At 42.7% G+C, this 17,682-nt stretch overlaps 1 protein-coding gene across 2 annotated transcripts in view; it reads left to right on the forward strand.

The window, feature by feature from the left end:
* The first annotated feature begins 369 nt into the window (after nt 1-369).
* The window catches only part of LOC140205527 (uncharacterized), a 30,411-nt gene continuing 13,098 nt past the window's right edge, over nt 370-17,682 (forward strand). For both annotated transcript variants that reach the window (XM_072273150.1, XM_072273149.1), the window contains exons 1-6: nt 370-442; nt 7,304-7,490; nt 9,435-9,559; nt 10,395-10,461; nt 13,183-13,336; nt 14,763-14,908. In XM_072273150.1, coding sequence (XP_072129251.1) covers nt 7,338-7,490; nt 9,435-9,559; nt 10,395-10,461; nt 13,183-13,336; nt 14,763-14,908 — 645 coding nt within the window. In that variant the 5' untranslated portion in view covers nt 370-442; nt 7,304-7,337. The remainder of the gene's footprint in view (nt 443-7,303; nt 7,491-9,434; nt 9,560-10,394; nt 10,462-13,182; nt 13,337-14,762; nt 14,909-17,682) is intronic.

Below are 17,682 nucleotides of genomic sequence, written 5' to 3' on the forward strand. Positions count from 1 at the left end.
CAACTTCTTGAACTAACCTGAAAAACTTTACCTCAGACTATATTTTCTCTTTGAACTTGCACTGGTGTTGTCATGTTTAATTTGTTGTGTACATTATGTACAATATATGTTGATTTAAGTTTATTTTAGCAACTGTTTATCATGTTTATAATATACTGTACCATTGTCACTACTTAAGTATGTCCTAATATACTCTAAATAAAATTGCTTAGGATTATATAAAACATCAACAGTATTTGGTTCAAGCTAAAAGATGATTCAGCTAAACTACACAATAACAGCAGGCAATATCTTATCAAATTCAGCCTGGCAGACTTAGCAGCAGAGAGGGGGAGCCAGAGCAGTTATAAACTCGTTTCCAGGTAAGAGTTCGCCAATTTCAGTCCAACAGCTTTAGCAGCAGAGAGTACGAGCCAAAGAGTTTTCAAAGTTCATCAGCAAGGTAATGTGTTTACTTCTCCTTAAGTCTGCTAGACTGGTTAACTATATTGGTTTATTATTGTTATATGTAATGAATACAGTGAAAAATATACTTGCATACCATCCATACAGATTAATTGGTTATATTGGTGCACTGAAGTAGTAAAAAATAAAATTTCTAGTGAGGCAGTTCTACTCTCTCGACTTCAGAAGTCAACAGGCTTGTAAGAAGGCAGAGGCAAATCACCAGCATATTTTTAAAAAAGAGCAGTTCCAGGGTTGTAATTTTGGGATTACTGCCCAAGATCCGTGATAGTAAGGTAAGAACTAGAAAGATAGCGCACTTCAATGTGTGCCTTAGGAGTTGGTGTAGAAGGGAAGGCTTCAAATTATGGATCTTTGGGCTGTCTTCCAGGGCAGGTGGGACCTGTAAAAGAGGGATGAATTGCACTGTAAATGTGGGGGAACTAATATTCTCACTCGACTGCTCATTTGTGTTATTCGGCAGGATGTAAACTTGAGTGGCAGGGAGGTAGGAAGCAGGCAGGGGATTAATAGGTAAGTAGAGGTACTGTGAAGTACCTGTAAGGAAGGACAAGCAGAGACAGGTTAATGACCACTATGGGACAGAGAGGCTGGAGGTGTGCTTATTTGAATGCAAGGAGTATTATGGCTTAGGGAGATGAACTTAGAATCTAGATCACTGCTTGGAACTTTGATGTTGTGACCACAACAGAGACATGGTTGTGAAAGGAACAGGACTGACAGTTCACTGTTCCAAGGTTTCGATATTTTAGATGTGATAGAGAAGAAGGCAAAAGGTGTGGAGGAGTTGCATTACTAACCAGAAAAAAAAATGCCGCAGCTGCACCCAGTAATGATATACTGGAGAGCTCATCCTCTGGCAAAATGGGGAGAGCTCAAAAGTAAAAAGAAAATGCAATCGCACCAGGGTTATCAAAATCAGAAAACAGAAGGTTTATGAAGCTGAAATCATGCAGGAGCTTTCAGGAATATAAACAAACCATGAAAAGAAGCAAGCAGGAAATTTGGGGCGGGGTGCATAAGATATCCTTGCCAAGTAGGATTAAAGAGAATTCCAAGGTTGCTTTTAACATGCTAAAAACTAGAGGATAAATAGGGAGAGGGTAGTACCACTCCTGACAAGGGAGGTCACACTCTACCTGGCAGGTGAGGCTTCTGGATGTGAAAACAATCTCAAGTTCTGGGGGGGTCCTCCATGGCAGGTGTGGCCACATTCCTTTCACTATTCTCAGTTACGCTTCCTTTTCTCATCCTTGTTTCTCTCATGATCCCCATCACAGTCCTGGTCGTGATCCCGCTCTTGTTCCTGCTCTTTTCCTTCCTCACATTCCTTCTCCCTTTCATGCCTTTCTTTTTCTTGTGCATATCTCCAAGGATGCTAGGGCCTTGGCAATTTCTGCACTTGCCTCCCTTTAGGGTCCGAGGGAACACTTTGTCAGGCTCTGGGAATTTATACACCCTGACTTGCCTCAGGACAGCAAAGATTCCTCCTCTAATCTGTACAGGGGCAATGAAGTTGATGCTGCTTTGCCTCACTTCTATAAACTGTGTCCACCTCCTGAGTAAATAAAGACGCAAAGAACATATTTAAGATCTCCCCCATCTGTTTTGACCAATTTTGTCCCTTGCAGTTCATTTGCTCTTAACATATTTGAAGAATCTCTCAGGATTCTCCTTCACCTTGTCTGCTGGAGCAACTTCATGACCTTTTTTTAATCCCTCCTGATTTCTTTCTGAGGTGTTCTCTTGCATTTCTTGTACTCCATAAACACCTCATACGTTGCTTCTATCTGCCATGCACATCCTTTTTTCTCTTAACCAGGGCCTCAATATCTCTTGCAAAGCAAAATTCCCTACACTTGTTATCTTTACCTTTTATTCTGACAGACACATACAAGATTTGTACTCGCAAAATTTCATATTTGAAGGCCTCCCACTTACCAAATACACCTTTGCAAGAAAACGGCCTGCCTAATCCATACTTTCCAGATAATTTCTGATACCATCAAAATTGGTCTTTCTCCAATTTAGAAACTCAACCTGCAGGCCAGACCTAGATTTTTGAGCATTTACTTTGAAACTGATGGCATTATGGTCACTGGATGCACAGCATTCCCCTGCACAATCCTCTGTCACCTGTCCTGTCTCGTTCCTTAATATCAGGTCCAGTATCGCATGCTCTGACGTTGGGACATCTCCATACTATTGAAGGAAACTTTCCTGAACATATTTGACGAACTCCATCCCATCTAGACTTTAACAATATGGGATTTCTAGTCAATATGTGGAAAGTTAAAATCACCAACTATAACAACCTTATGTTTCTTGCAATGGCCTGCGATCTCTTTACAAATATCATCCTCTGATTCCCTAAGACTGCTGGGTAGTCTATCATACGCCCCTATCAAGAGCTTTGACCAGCGACCAATCCACATATTGGAAAGAGGGGATTTCACTCAGGTCCACTGCCTGAGTACAAAATCCAGCAGTGGATTACTACAGCAGAAAAGAACTTTGACCAGTGACCAATCGGGATTTGAGAGTGATTAGCCAGAGCAAATTTAAGGAAGGCAGGGGCAAGCGCAGAGGCCATCGTTTGATTGAGCCAAGTCAGAGTGACGATTTTGAGGCTTTAGCTCTTCAAGGCTTCAGTCAAAGAAAGCAACAGAAAAGAAAAGCTCCAGATTAAGGTTTTCTTTCCTTCCCTTCTTTATATCTGCTCAGCTAGGACAGTAGAGATGCCAGGCAGAATAGCTGAATGCTCCTTTTGCGGAATGTGGGAAGGCAGGGAGACCTTCGATGTCCCTGACAACTACTACTGCGAGAAGTGCATCCAGCTACAGTGTCTGTGTCATAAGGGGGTGGCTGGGAACGGACCCAAGTGCAAGACACAGACACTGAAGTACTAGGGACAGGACTAGGATATAGGGTGAGGGCTAGGACATGGACATGAAAACCGGGAACCCGGAACAGGACTGGACAAGAGAGCTCAGAGCCTGGGCTTGGACTCCGAGCCAGAGACTTGTGGCGAGGCTTGAGACCAGAGACTTGAGGCTTGGGGTCTTGAAGCTTGGCTTGGGGCGAGGCTCGAGGCTTGGGGTCTTGAAGCTCCTCCTGGGCAGGAGGCTGGAGACCAGAGACTTTCGGCTTGGGGTCTTGAAGCTTGGCTTGGGGTGAGGCTCGAGGTTTGGGGTCTTGAAGCTTGGCTTGGGGTGAGGCTTGAGGCTTGGGGTCTTGAAGCTTGGCTTGGGGCAAGGCTCGAGGCTTGGGGTCTTGAAGCTCCTCCTGGGCAGGAGGCTGGAGACCAGAGACTTGAGGCAAGGCTGGAGACCAGAGACTTGAGGCTTGGGGTCTTGAAGCTTGGCTTGGGGCGAGGCTCGAGACTTGGGGTCTTGAAGCTTCTCCTGGGCAGGGCGCGGTACTCCTGGGCAGGGCGCAGATCTCCACTCGACGGAGGCAAGGGACAGGAAGGGACAGAACCAACTGCAGGGTAACAGCAATCTGGCCTGACTTACCCGATGGAGGCAAGGGACAGGACCCACCACAGGGGTAACGGCAATCTGGCCTGGTTTACCTGACTGAGGCAAGGGACAGGAAGGGACAGGACCCACCACAGGGTAATGGCAATCTGGCCTGGCTTACCTGATGGAGGCAAGGGACAGAAAGGGACAGGACCCACTGCAGAGTAACGGCAATCTGGCCTGGCTTACCCAACGGAGACATGGGACAGGAAGGGAGCTAGGTTCAGGGTGGCTCCAAGACAAGACTTCAGGCGAGATGAGGTGAGAGTTACCAGCAAGACAAGGCAAGGCTTCAAGCAATGCAAGGCGAGACAAGAACTTCAGGTGAGGCGAGAGTTACCGGCAAGACAAGGCAAGGCTTCAGGCAATGCAAGGCGAGACAAGAACTTCAGGTGAGGCGAGAGTTACTGGCAAGACAAGACAAGGCTTCAGGCAAGGAAACAGAAGGCAGGGGAAGGGATACAAGGAGTAAGGACAAGAACAATCCAGCAGCCACACCCTGGTCTCTGGAGGTATTTATGCAGCCAGACCAATGAGCATTAGCTGCCTCAATTAGTGCTTAACAGGAACAGAAACAGGGTAGACAGGAAAACCTGGAGCAAGGGTCAATGGACCGGAACGTGAACCAAAATGCAGACTTCATGGACCGGACCATGACAGTCTAACAATCTGCGTTAAGAAATTGGAGCTGGAACTAGACGAACTCCGAATCACACCAACTGACGGGGTGATAGATAGGGCATATAGAGAGTAGTTACACCCAAGGTGCAGGACACAGGGGACTGGGTGACAGTCAGGAAGGGGAAAGGGATTAAGGAGCCAGTACAGAGTACCCCTGTGGTTATCCCCCTCAACAATAGGTATATCACTTTGTATACTGAGGTCAGGTCTCTGACACTGCGTATGGCTCTGTGACTCAGAAGGGGTGAGAAGGAGAAGAGGCATGCTGGAGTGATAGAGGATTCGTTAGTTAGGGGAACGGACAGGAGGCTCTGTGGGCAAGATCAGGATTCCCGGATAGTACGTTGTCTTCCGGGTGCCGGGGTCCAGGATATCTCGGATCAAGTCCTCAGTATTCTTAGGTGGGAGGGTGAACAGTCAGAAGTCATGGTCCATGCAGATACCAATGACATGGGTAGGACAAGTAACGAGATACTGCATAGTGAGTTCAGGGAATTAGCTGCTAAGTTAATGGGCAGGGCCTCCGGAGTTCTGATCTGCGGATTGCTACCCATGCCATGTACTAGTGAGGTCAGAACTAGGGAGATTATACTGTTTAATATGTGGCTAAGGAGTTGCTGAAGATGAGATAGCTGGTTTACCAACAGAGGCAATGAGTAGTGAGGAGAGAGTGAAGAGAGGGCAAAGTTGCCATCAACAGGATAAGTTGCAACATAAAAGTGGACAAAATCGTAAAAGGTGAATACAGGACTGAAGATGTTATATTTGAATGTGCGCAGTATACAGAATAAGGTAGATGAACTTTTAGCACAGTTAAATATTGACAGGCTTGATGTTGTAGGCATCACTGAATCATGGCTGTAAGATTGTAGCTGGGAGCTTAATGTCCAAGGATGCACATTGTATTGACAGGACAGGCAGTAAGGCAGAGAGGGCGATGTTGCTGTGTTGGTAAGAAAATCTAATCAAATCATTAGAAAAGGGGTGACACAAGGTTGGAAGGTGTTGAATCACTGTGGATAGAGCTAAGGAAGTGCAAGGGCAATTCAAAAATCAGAGGTGCAAAGAGACTTGAGCCCTTGTGCATGATTCCCTGAAGGCTTACTTGCAGGTTGAGTCAGTGGTAAAGAAGGCAAATGCAATGTTAACATTCATTTCAAGAGGACTAGAATACAACTGCAAGGATGTGATGCTGAGGTTTTATAAGGCATTGGTCAGATGCACTTGGAATATTGTGAGCAGATTGGGGTCCCTTATCTAAGAAAATAAGTACTGTCAATAGAGAATGTCCAGAGAGGGTTCACGCCAATTATTCTAGGAAAGAAAGGGTTAATTTATGAGAGCATTTGGTGGGTCTGGGCCTGCAATCGTTGGCTTAGAAAAACCAGAGGGGGGAATCTCATTGAAACCTATCGAATATTGAAAGACCCAGACAGAGTACACGTTAAGAGAATGTTTCCTATCGTGAGCGAGTCCAGAACCAGCGAGCACAACCTCAGAATAGAGGGACGTGCACTTAGAACAAAGCTGAGGAGGAATTTCTTTAGTCAGAGGACAGTGAATCTGTGGAATTCATAGCCACGGGTGCCTGTGAAGGATAAGTCATTGAGTATATTTGAAGCTGAGGTTGATAGATTCTTGATTAGTGTGTAGGCAGGAGAATGAGATTAAGAGGGATAATAATGAATCAGGAATGGTGGAGCAGACTTGATGAACTGAATTGCCTAAATCTGCTCCTCTGAATAAGAGTCTTCTGCTCTTATGGTCAGAAATGTCGACGAGTTTGTTAACATCTATTAGCAGTCTATACACATGCAGGTGGCACAAATGGTGGAGTTGCAGGTAGTGAAGCAGTTAGTGACAGTGAAGAACCTTTACAGATATGGGAAGAAAAATGGCAGGGATCAGAGTTTGTGAGCTTACTTCGATCAGAGTAATGAGCTATGAGGAGGAGTTGGACAAGTTTGGATCGTAACATGCTGAATGAAGATCTTTTAGAAGTTTAGAGATAGGCATAGAGTTAGGGTAAACGGTCAGAATTTTTCTTTCAGAGTAGAAAACCCAAGTCCAAAGTGTTTGTAAATAACAATTGGTGGAAATCACAAAGCATCCAATGATGCTTTAAGTGGACTTCAGGAATGTAAGGCAAGTTCATATATACTACAGCGGAAATGTAATCATCTCAAAGATGTGCTGATGGGTTAATGGTGACAGTAAATTATCCTTTTTATAGATACGGTACTTAAATGCAAGCTGTTGGATACCTGAGAAAGAATGAATTGCAGGGTTCAGGGCTTTAAGTCAAGGGTGAATATCACTGATGGGGTTGCCCTGCCTAGAACAAGCATGGACTTAGTGAGCTGAGAGCCTCCTACTGTGTTACAATGGGAATGTCATTTTCTCTTGGAGGGAAATGATTCATAAATGGGTAAGACCAAAAATATACAAAGAGATCACAACTTATCATAATAGGAAGGAGAGAAACAATGTTTTTGAATGCAATTTTAGGTCTGTTTTACTGTTCTTCATAACACCCTTAAAACTTGGGCATTTTGATCTCCTGTAGATAAATAAAAATAGCTACTTTTAACCATATTGGTGTCAGATAGAATCATTCATTCTGTCATTGTTTACAGGAAGTTGTGAAGAAGCCAGAATCTGGGGAAGAAGATGAGCATTGCAATCATTGACTTTGGCTCATTTGCCTTGGGTAAAGCTGAACCCTCAGTCAATGAAATGAAACGATTATCCACAGAGTTCATGAGGGAATTAAATAAAAATGGATTTGTTTACCTCAAAAACACTGGGATAAAAGAAGAGCAGGTATGTATTCTTGTTAATATCTCATTATATTGTGAGCCATCTTGGTCTGCTAAATAGTAATTATATAAGAAGGCAGTTAATTTTAGTTTACATTTATGTTAACTTCACAAGACTATTATACTGTATATTTACTCTTCTAGTCATAGTCATACTTTATTCATCCCGAGGGAAATAGGTTTTCGTTACAGTTGCACCTTAATTAAATAGTGATAAAACCATAAATAATTAAATAGTAATATGTAAATTATGCCAGGAAATAAGTCCAGGACCTGCCTATTGGCTCAGGGTGTCTGACCCTCCAAGGGAGGAGTTGTAAAGTTTGATGGCCACAGGCAGGCATGACTTCCTATGATGCTCTGTGTTGCATCTCGGTAGAATGAGTCTCTGGCTGAATGACCGAATGAGTAATTCTGAAAGAATTACTCATTTATATGGAAATATTGGATATAGCCTTAAAAGTTTAACAGTTTAAGATGCCATATTTGATCGTTCATACAGTATAAAGTTTGATAAAATGTCATCTGTTGCACTTAAATATCAGGTACATTAAATCACATATGTACCCAAGAGTGGAATAGAAGGCAAGAACAGGCTGCTGTTAACTCACTAGGGATTTGGCTCCACGCACAACTGATTTGTGAACTCAAGAACTGGAAGTTATTTTGAATTGGAGCCCCAAATAAATACTCTTTCCCCAATCCCTCCCATAATATCCTACATTTTATGGGGAAAGAGTTGTTCACGCTTGTTCTAGGCAATACTTCAGCAGCACCACCATAGTGATCAGAAAATTGAAGATTGAATTATGTGGTAAATATCACCTGAACTAACCTGAAAGAAATTATCAACATAAAGCTCTTTCAAGTGGGTGACTTAAACAGCAACATCCTGGCCTTTAATTTATATCCAGTCTGCAGATGAGCCTTCATTAGATAAAATTACTCTGTTGCATCTTTCTTGTGAAGGAGATGTTGCAAAAGCCAATGTTTAACAGATACAGTTGGATTATAGTGTGAAGTTACTCAAACATTTTCAAACAGGCAGCTTTAAAACTCTGTTTTCTTCACATCATTAAGTCAGAATTGCAGTGCTACAGGCTTGCTGGTTTTACCTGACCAATTTCATGCTAATTTAGAAATATAGAAACATAGAAAACATACAGCACAATACAGGCCCTTCGGCCCACAAAGCTGTGCCGAACATGTCCCTACCTTAGAACTACCTAGGCTTTACCCACAGCCCTCCATTTTTCAAAACTCCATGTAGCCATCCAGGAGTCTCTTAAAAGACCCTGTCGTTTCCGCCTCCACCACCGCCGCCAGCAGCCCATTCCACGCACTCACCATTCTCTGCGTAAAAAACTTATCCCGACATCACCTCTGTTCCTACTTCCAAGCACCTTAAAACTATGCCCTCTCGTGCTAGCCATTTCAGCCCCGGGGAAAAGTCTCTGACTATCCACACAATCAATGCTTCTCATTATCTTGTACACCTCAATCAGGTTACCTCTCATCCTCCATCGCTCCAAGGAGAAAAGGCCGAGTTCACTCAACCTATTCCCATAAGGCATGCTCCCCATTGTGGGGATATATCCCAAGCACAAAATTAAAGGAAGCCTATTAATGGTGTAGCTTCTGTGCTAATAAATTTCTTTCAATAATTTCATGAAATTACAATTTCACCAAAAAAAAGACCAACTAAAAAGGACACAATTTTTTGGGGGGGAGGGGTCTATAAGAATAGAAAAGAGAAACTATGGTGAATGAAATAGCTGAGAAGCTGAGAGGAATCATTAAACTGAAAGCAAAATGTCATAGAACATAAAATGCTAAGTTGGGACACAGTACATTAGTCATTAGCTTGTTCATATAAAAGAATAATATTCATATATATTTCACCGAGTTGGTCACACAGCATATATAATTCTAAACAATTGCTCCTCAGGTGTTTAGGGCAATAGACATCTGCAGAAAGTTCTTTCTACTTCCTAAGGAGATTAAGCAAAAATATGCCCATTCAAAAGACACTGAAGTGCCACACCATGGCTGGTATGATTTTGAGACAGAGAGGTAAGTTTTCCCTGAACTCGTTCTCCAGCAGAACCCCATTTTTGTGTCAACTGCAATGTTGAAAGGAAGATTCACTGCAGATACAAGGACATTTAGTTTGTGAGATCAGATTTTCATAATGTGTGGCTGAAACCCATAAATTAATATTTTCAACCCAATCCAGGCCACTTGCATTTATGTTTCAAACATAGAAGCACAGCAAAATTAGAGCAAAGGCAAGTCAGCCCTTTGAGTTTACTTTTTCCATCCAACATGATCATCCATCTCAGTACCAAATTCCTGTTCACATTCCACACTGCTTTGTGACATATGAGCCAAGTTCAGAAACCCACCAGCTTGCATCTACATTCCTATGTGGTAGAGAAATTTCATGACCTATACCCTCTAGTGTGGGTTCTGGTTCTGGACACCTTAATAAGGGTAACCATACTCCTTACATTGTTTACTGAAACCTGTCAGAATTCTGTACAGTTTGAGTTGAACTTTATTTCTTCTAACCTGCAGTGAATATAAGCTCAATGGACTCGATCTTTCCACATAGGATAGTTGCAGGTTAATCCAGTCCCAGGCGTTTCCCACTAGACATTTCCTACCACCCAGAAAAGAAGTCCTCTTCTTTGTTACTTAGTTACATGTTTATGTGTTTAATTCCCTTTACTCTTGGCAACCAAAGAATATTCATGCAGTACTTTTATATCAGTAGATTCAACTGTGAGAGTTTTAATAATGATAATGTTTTGTCAGTTACAGAAAAACTGGGATTAATGGGAGAGGTGGATTGTGTAACAATTCTGAATGGTTGTTTAAATAAATATAAATATTCTTCTCTTCACAGTTTAAATTCAGAAAATCTCAATGACCTGAAAGAAGCCTTTAATTTATCAGCTTTGACTTCAAATGATGTAAGACCTCATATTCAGTTTGAGTTTGCTTTGGTATCCCATGTCATCGTCTACAGGCCAGGAATGAGGCAGTTCCTGTCGTGTCACTGGAGAAAATTTTACTTTCCAAAATATGCAAACACGTGAAGGTTGCAGGAAATCTCTCACTTATGCCTAAAGTTCAAGTCCTCTACTGCAAAAGCAAAATAATGCAAAGTCAAGAAACTGGAAATACGGAAATGACAAATATATTCAACTGGCTAAACAGCATCAGAGATAAACTGTTAACACATCTGATCGATTAATTCATTCCAATTCTCACCTTCAAGCCTACATATAATCTATTCATGTAAACCCTTTCTCAGAGTCATGGTCAGTGGCTAAGCATTGGTACTTAAACTTCACATGAAAAAATGTTCTTCACAGTGACTGCTGATCATTAGTCTGACTTTCCCCTTTCCCAACGGTTACTGATGTCCTACAGCTACGAAAACTCCAGTTAGGATAAGCAATCAAGACCATTAAAACATTTGTAAGGATGAATCATCTAGAAGCATGTTAGAAAAATTTTCTACTTAGTATAACGTTAAAAACACATTTGAATAGACATCATGAAAGTAAAGACTGAAGTATTAAAGCTATGCATTTAACCATATAACAATTACAGCACGGAAACAGGCTATGTTGACCCTTCTAGTCCGTGCCGAGCTCCTACTCTCACCTAGTCCCACCAACCTACACTCGGTCCATAACCCTCCATTCCCTTCCTGTCCATATATCTATCCAATTTAACTTTAAACGACAACATCGAACTTGCCTCAACTACTTCTGCTGGAAGCTCGTTCCACACACAGCTACCACTCTCTGAGTAAAGAAATTCCCTCTCATGTTACCCCTAAACTTTTGCCCTTTAACTCTCAACTCATGTCCTCTTGTTTGAATCTCCCCCACTCTCAATGGAAAAAGCCTATCCACGTCAACTCTATCAATTCCCCCTCATAATTTTAAACACTCATAATTTTAAAATAATTTTAACATTTTCAGAAATAGTTTACTTTGGAATATTCAGAGAATGAAACCATCCACATCTAGAAAACATTTTTTTCTAAGGCAAGTTAATTTCTGAGCAATAATTATGCACTAGTACGCTATTACTAACACACTCCAACTTCACGTAAAGAATTGCAAAACAATCAGGTAACTCTTAATTGGGCTGGTTCAAAATGCATTTTAGATCATGATTTCAGAATAATTCCAGTGGAAAAGACTGCAAACAATGCATCTTGAGGTCATCGTCCACAAAATGCTGGAGGAACTCAGCTGGTCAGGCGGCAAATATGGAGGGGAATAAGAAGTCAACGTTTCATGCTCAGACCCTTCATTAGGACTGGAAAGCAAAGGGTTAGAAGCTAAAGTAAGAAATTCCTTCCCAAGTTCTGCTGAAAAAGGAATTTAACGTGCATTTTACTTTGCATTAATTTCTGAAGTTCAAATCACATCAAATCAAATTTAATTATCAATCATGCCAGACATAGAAAAAACAGATATATAGTCCAAGATTCTGAACAACAATATCTGGCTATCAATGGTACAGTCTCCTGGCACTGTGCAGATCCAGTGCAATCCAGCCTGTCATTCAACCAGTTGAACATTGGAAGGCAGAACCGACAAGAGACACCCTTCGACATCTCGGCCAGCCCTGCCACCAACACCAATCCAGCTACTCTGATCAATGAGCAGCTCACTGATGGAGGAGCTCTGCAGTGCCCAAAGTTCGTGGAGTAGAATTGTCTTTTACAAAGAAAAAAGCACCTTTGGTTCACTTCTTAAGTGGAAGTAAAGCTGCCATTTTAATTCTCCATCCAACTCCCGCTCATTTAGTCCTAGCAGCTGAGGATCAAATTAGAGTCATTAGAAACAGGCCCTTCGTCCCTCCATGTTCATGACAATTGCAATGTCCAACCAGCTTGTCCCACTTGCCGACATTTGGACTGTGGTCCTCTAGTACTCTTTTACTTAACTGGATGGCTTTTAAATACTGCCAAAAAGCTCACCTCATCCACTATTTCTGGCAGCTCATTCCAAATACACAACATATTTTGTGTGAAGAAGATGCCTTCATGTTCCATTTAAATATCTTGCCTCTGATCTGACATGCTGAGTTCTTCCAGCATTTTGTGAGTGTTAAGCTTATACCCTCCTGTTTTTAGCACACTTTGTCTGGGAAAAAGATTGTAATTTCCCTGTTTTAGTCCTTCATGATTCTGGATGCCTGTATCAGGTCATCCTACTGCTTCCTGCCACTAAATGAATGCAATTCCCTTATCCAATTTAAACCATGCTATTTCTCTGCAAGACATCTATGGCCTTAGCACATTCATACTTGTACTGAGAATAGAAATAACTGAAAGAAATGAAGAAAGCAACTCCTTCTTCGGATTAAAGGAGATAAATACTTATACCATAAAACTGAAACAAAACAAAGAATAACTTGCTCTCTTTATGTCCCCAACAAGATTCATCCAAGGATATCCATCCTAAATGTGCAGCACATTTTACCACTCCATACATAATTACAAACTCAGTTATGGTAATCAGAATGCCAACTACTTAGCATATGATAGAAACAAAATTTCATCTTAATCTTTAGTTATAGCCTTTGTAAAGTTTATCGAACTTTAATAAATTGTTAAGTTAAATGTTGTAAACTTCTTGAAATCATGTTGTTTTCATACATATTAGAGATGGCCTATCAAAGAGGTCCCTGAGTTTTCAAATTGTTTGGAGTCATTCTTCAGAACCTGTGAGGAACTATCCACCCAAATTTTGAAAGTTCTGGCGCTGAGCCTGGATGTGGAGACTGATTTCTTTGTCATCAGGCACCAAGAGATGGGCAGTAAGTACCTGTTTCAATGCAATGAAATCTGATGAGTTGCTGCACTTGCCACCACTTCCACACTCATTGAGTCTCTGGCTACTTGCTCAAGAAATCCATAGGTCTCTAGTGTTTAGAAAACAATGCAATATGAGGAATTGACAGCATCAGAAGATATGGAAAACGGTAGTACTCTGAGAAGAGATATAAATCATAAAATGAAAATGTGATTAGGTAGCTGGTCAATTAATTAATTAATTAAAGTGCCATGCAGAATAGCCCCTTCTGGCCCTTCGAACCATGCTGCCCAGCAAACCCCGATTTAAGCCCAGCCTAATCACAGGACAATTTACAATAACCAATTAACCTATTAACCAGTATGTCTTTGGACTGTGGGAAGAAACTGGAGTACCCAACAAGAATGTACACATTCCATGGATAGGATGTACAGACACCTTACAGACGATATTGGAATTGAAATCCGAACTCAGACGTCCCCAGCCGTAATAGTATCATGTTAACCACTATGCTGCCATGGTATAACAATAAATTGTTTCTTTACATCAGTGATCAAACAGGAAATCAAACAGTTGGAAATAATACCTCTATTCTGGTTGCCAGTGGCTAAAAGCATAAGATCGAGGAACAGAATTAGGCCATTTCGCCCATCAAGTCTGCTCTACCATTTCATTATGGTTGATCCGTTTTGCCTTTCAGCCCCAATCTCCTGCCTTTTTCCCATACCCATTTGTGCCCTGACTAATCCAGAATCTGTGGCAACAAATTCTACAGATTCAACACTCTTTGGCTTGAGAAATCACTACTCTTCTCCATTCTAAAAAGACGCTCCTCTATTCTAACGCTATGTCCTGTGGTCTTTGACTCACCCACCAAAGTAAACATCCTCTCCACATCCACTTTATACAGTCCTTTCAACATTCGATAACTTTCAATGAGATCACCGTTCATTCTTCTGAATCCCAGTGAGTAGCCCAGAGACATCAAACACTCCTCATAGGATAAACCTTTCAATCCCAGAATCATTTCTGTGAACCTCCTTTGAACCCTCTCCAATGTCAGCACATCCTTTCTTAGAGAAGCAGCCCAAAACTGCTCACAATATCGTAAGTACGGCCTCACCCATGCTTTATGAGGCCTCAACATTACATGCTTCCTTTTATATTCCAGTCATCTCAAAATGAATGCATTTGCCTGAACATTGCATTTGTCTTCCTCACCACTGATTCACCCGCAAATTAACCTTTAGGGAACCCTGCCAAGGACTCCAAAGAAGTCCCTATTCATCTGAGATTTTTGAATTTTCTCTCCATTTAGAAAATAGTCTACGCCCATAGAGATCTCTACATTAATAGAGAAGGTTTTCCTTTGAAAGATAATTCTGCATTTCAGAAAAAAATTATAACATCTATTATGTAATTTCTTAAAGGTAAAGCAAATCCAACAACCTTGAGAGCTGCATACTACCCACCAATACAGAAATACTCTCTGAAGGAAAGTCAGACACGATGTGGAGAACATTCTGATTATGGAACATTCACTCTACTTTTTCAAGATAAAAGTGGAGGATTGGAGGTAATTGTAAATCTTCATTCGGTTTCCATTATTACTCTATTTACAACAAATTACTAAATTAAACATGGCATCGCCTAAAGCTTTCCCTATTGTGCATATATATTCATAACCTTCAAGTGTTGATCCAGCACACTTCCAAGAAGACAACAGCTGAAGGGCCTGAAAGTAGATCAGAATCATCAATTTTGTAGTTCAGGGCCCAACAAGAGAGCTGTTCTTCTCTTGGACGACATAAGTCTTTGTCTCATCCACACATAGCCAGGATCAGGGAGGCTAAAGACAGATATAGGAGGAAGCTTGAGTGGAAACTCCAGTAGAACAACATGAGAGAGGTCTGGAGTGGGGTGAGGACCATCACTGGGTTCTGGAAAACTAGCAACAGAGGAGCTGAAGGCAGTGTGGACAGGGCCAACAAACTTAACCTGTTCTTTAACAGATTTGACATTGTGGCCCCTGCCCATCCCCCACATGAGTCATCTGTTGTCGGCCCCCAACCAACACATATTCCATTCTCCCCTCCTACCCCTCCTCACAGTCCCCGACCCTGCTCTCGTGACTATATCCCTTCCCCACACGAAACCACCACGGTGGGCTTCATAGCGGAACAGGTGAGAAGACAGCTGAAACTTCTCAACCCAAGCAAGGCTGCAGGACCGGATGGTGTCAGTACCAGGGTGCTCAAAGCCTGTGCCCCTCAGCTATGTGGAGTACTTCGCCATGTCTTCAACCTGAGCCTGAGGCTCCGGAGAGTTCCTGTGCTGTGGAAGACGTCCTGCCTCGTCCCTGTGCCGAAGACGCCGTGCCCCAGCGGCCTCAATGACTACAGACCGGTGGCATTGACCTCCCACATCATGAAGACCCTGGAGAGACTTGTTCTGGAGCTGCTCCGGCCTATGGTTAGGCCACACTTAGATCCCCTCCAGTTTACCTACCAGCCCCAACTAGGGGTTGAGGATGCCATCGTCTACCTGCTGAACCATATCTACGCCTACCTGGACAAGCCAGCGAGCACTGTGAGGCTCATGTTTTTTGACTTCTCCAGTGCGTTCAACACCATCCACCCTGCTCTGCTGGGGGAGAAGCTGACAGCGATGCAGGTGGATGCTTCCCTGGTATCATGGATTCTTGATTACCTGACTGGCAGACCACAATACGTGTGCTTGCAACACTGTGTGTCCGACAGAGTGATAGGCAGCACTGGGGCTCCACAGGGGACTATCTTGTCTCCCTTTCTCTTCACCATTTATACCTCGGACTTCAACTACTGCACAGAGTCTTGTCATCTTCAGAAGTTTTCTGATGACTCTGCCATAGTTGGATGCATCAGCAAGGGAGATGAGGCTGAGTACAGGGCTACAGTAGGAAACTTTGTCACATGGTGTGAGCAGAATTATCTGCAGCTTAATGTGAAAAAGACTAAGGAGCTGGTGGTAGACCTGAAGAGAGCTAAGGCACCGGTGACCCCTGTTTCCATCCAGGGGGTCAGTGTGGACATGGTGGAAGATTACAAATACCTGGGGATACGAATTGACAATAAACTGGACTGGTCAAAAAACACTGAGGCTGTCTACAAGAAGGGTCAGAGCCGTCTCTATTTCCTGAGGAGACTGAGATCCTTTAACATCTGTTGGACAATGCTGAGGATGTTCTACGAGTCTGTGGTGGCCAGTGCGATCATGTTTGCTGTTGTGTGCTGAGGCAGCAGGCTGAGGGTAGCAGACACCAACAGAATCAACAAACTCATTCGTAAGGCCAGTGATGTTGTGGGGTTGGAACTGGACTCTCTGACGGTGGTGTCTGAAAAGAGGATGCGGACAAAGTTGCATGCCATCTTGGACAATGTCTCCCATCCACTACATAATGTACTGGTTGGGCACAGGAGTACATTCAGCCAGAGACTCATTCCACCGAGATGCAACACAGAGCGTCATAGGAAGTCATTCCTGCCTGTGGCCATCAAACTTTACAACTCCTCCCTTGGAGGGTCAGACACCCTGAGCCAATAGGCTGGTCCTGGACTTATTTCCTGGCATAATTTACATATCACTATTTAATTATTTATGGTTTTATTACTACTTAATTATTTATGGTGCAACTGTAACGAAAACCAATTTCCCCCGGGATCAATAAAGTATGACTATGACTATGACTATGACTATAACCAATGAAAAGATGGGTGGCTAAGGTGCTCTGAAGCATCCAGAAAGATGTGTTGACTTCATTGCCCATGGTGAATCAACAAGTGTTTAAAGATCAAGGACCAAGATTTAAAGTGCATTAGGTAGCCTTTGTCCTAAAGGTCACTCATTCCACAATATCTCAGCATTCAGCAAAAATGTGTCCTTTGTGTTAACAACCAACAACCTAAGGATGTGCTGGGGACAGCCCGCAAGTCTCGCCACACCTTCTTGTACCAACATTCTATGCCCACAATGCTTGAGAGAACAACACAGAACGCAACAAACACCAAAACAACGGTGAGTCAAATCCCTCCCACCCTGAGACACGGACTGTCTGCCTACCCCAGGGCAAGCCATGCTTCGGCCATCAGACTTCAACTTCCAGCCTTCTGACTGACTCTTGGGCTTCATTCTTGGATATCAAACCCTGGACTAGCCAATGATGGAACTACAAACTTCAGGCTTGAACATTTGGGAGTGCCAACAAATCAGTCCTCCTGCTTGCACAGACATCTAATCCCAGGACCCAACCACCTGGGACAGCCCAACATCCACGAATCTCCTTCGGCACGTGCCCTCATCACTGACCTTTAA

The sequence above is a fragment of the Mobula birostris genome, chromosome 11 (genome assembly GCF_030028105.1).
Source record: "Mobula birostris isolate sMobBir1 chromosome 11, sMobBir1.hap1, whole genome shotgun sequence".
NCBI lineage: Eukaryota > Metazoa > Chordata > Chondrichthyes > Myliobatiformes > Myliobatidae > Mobula > Mobula birostris.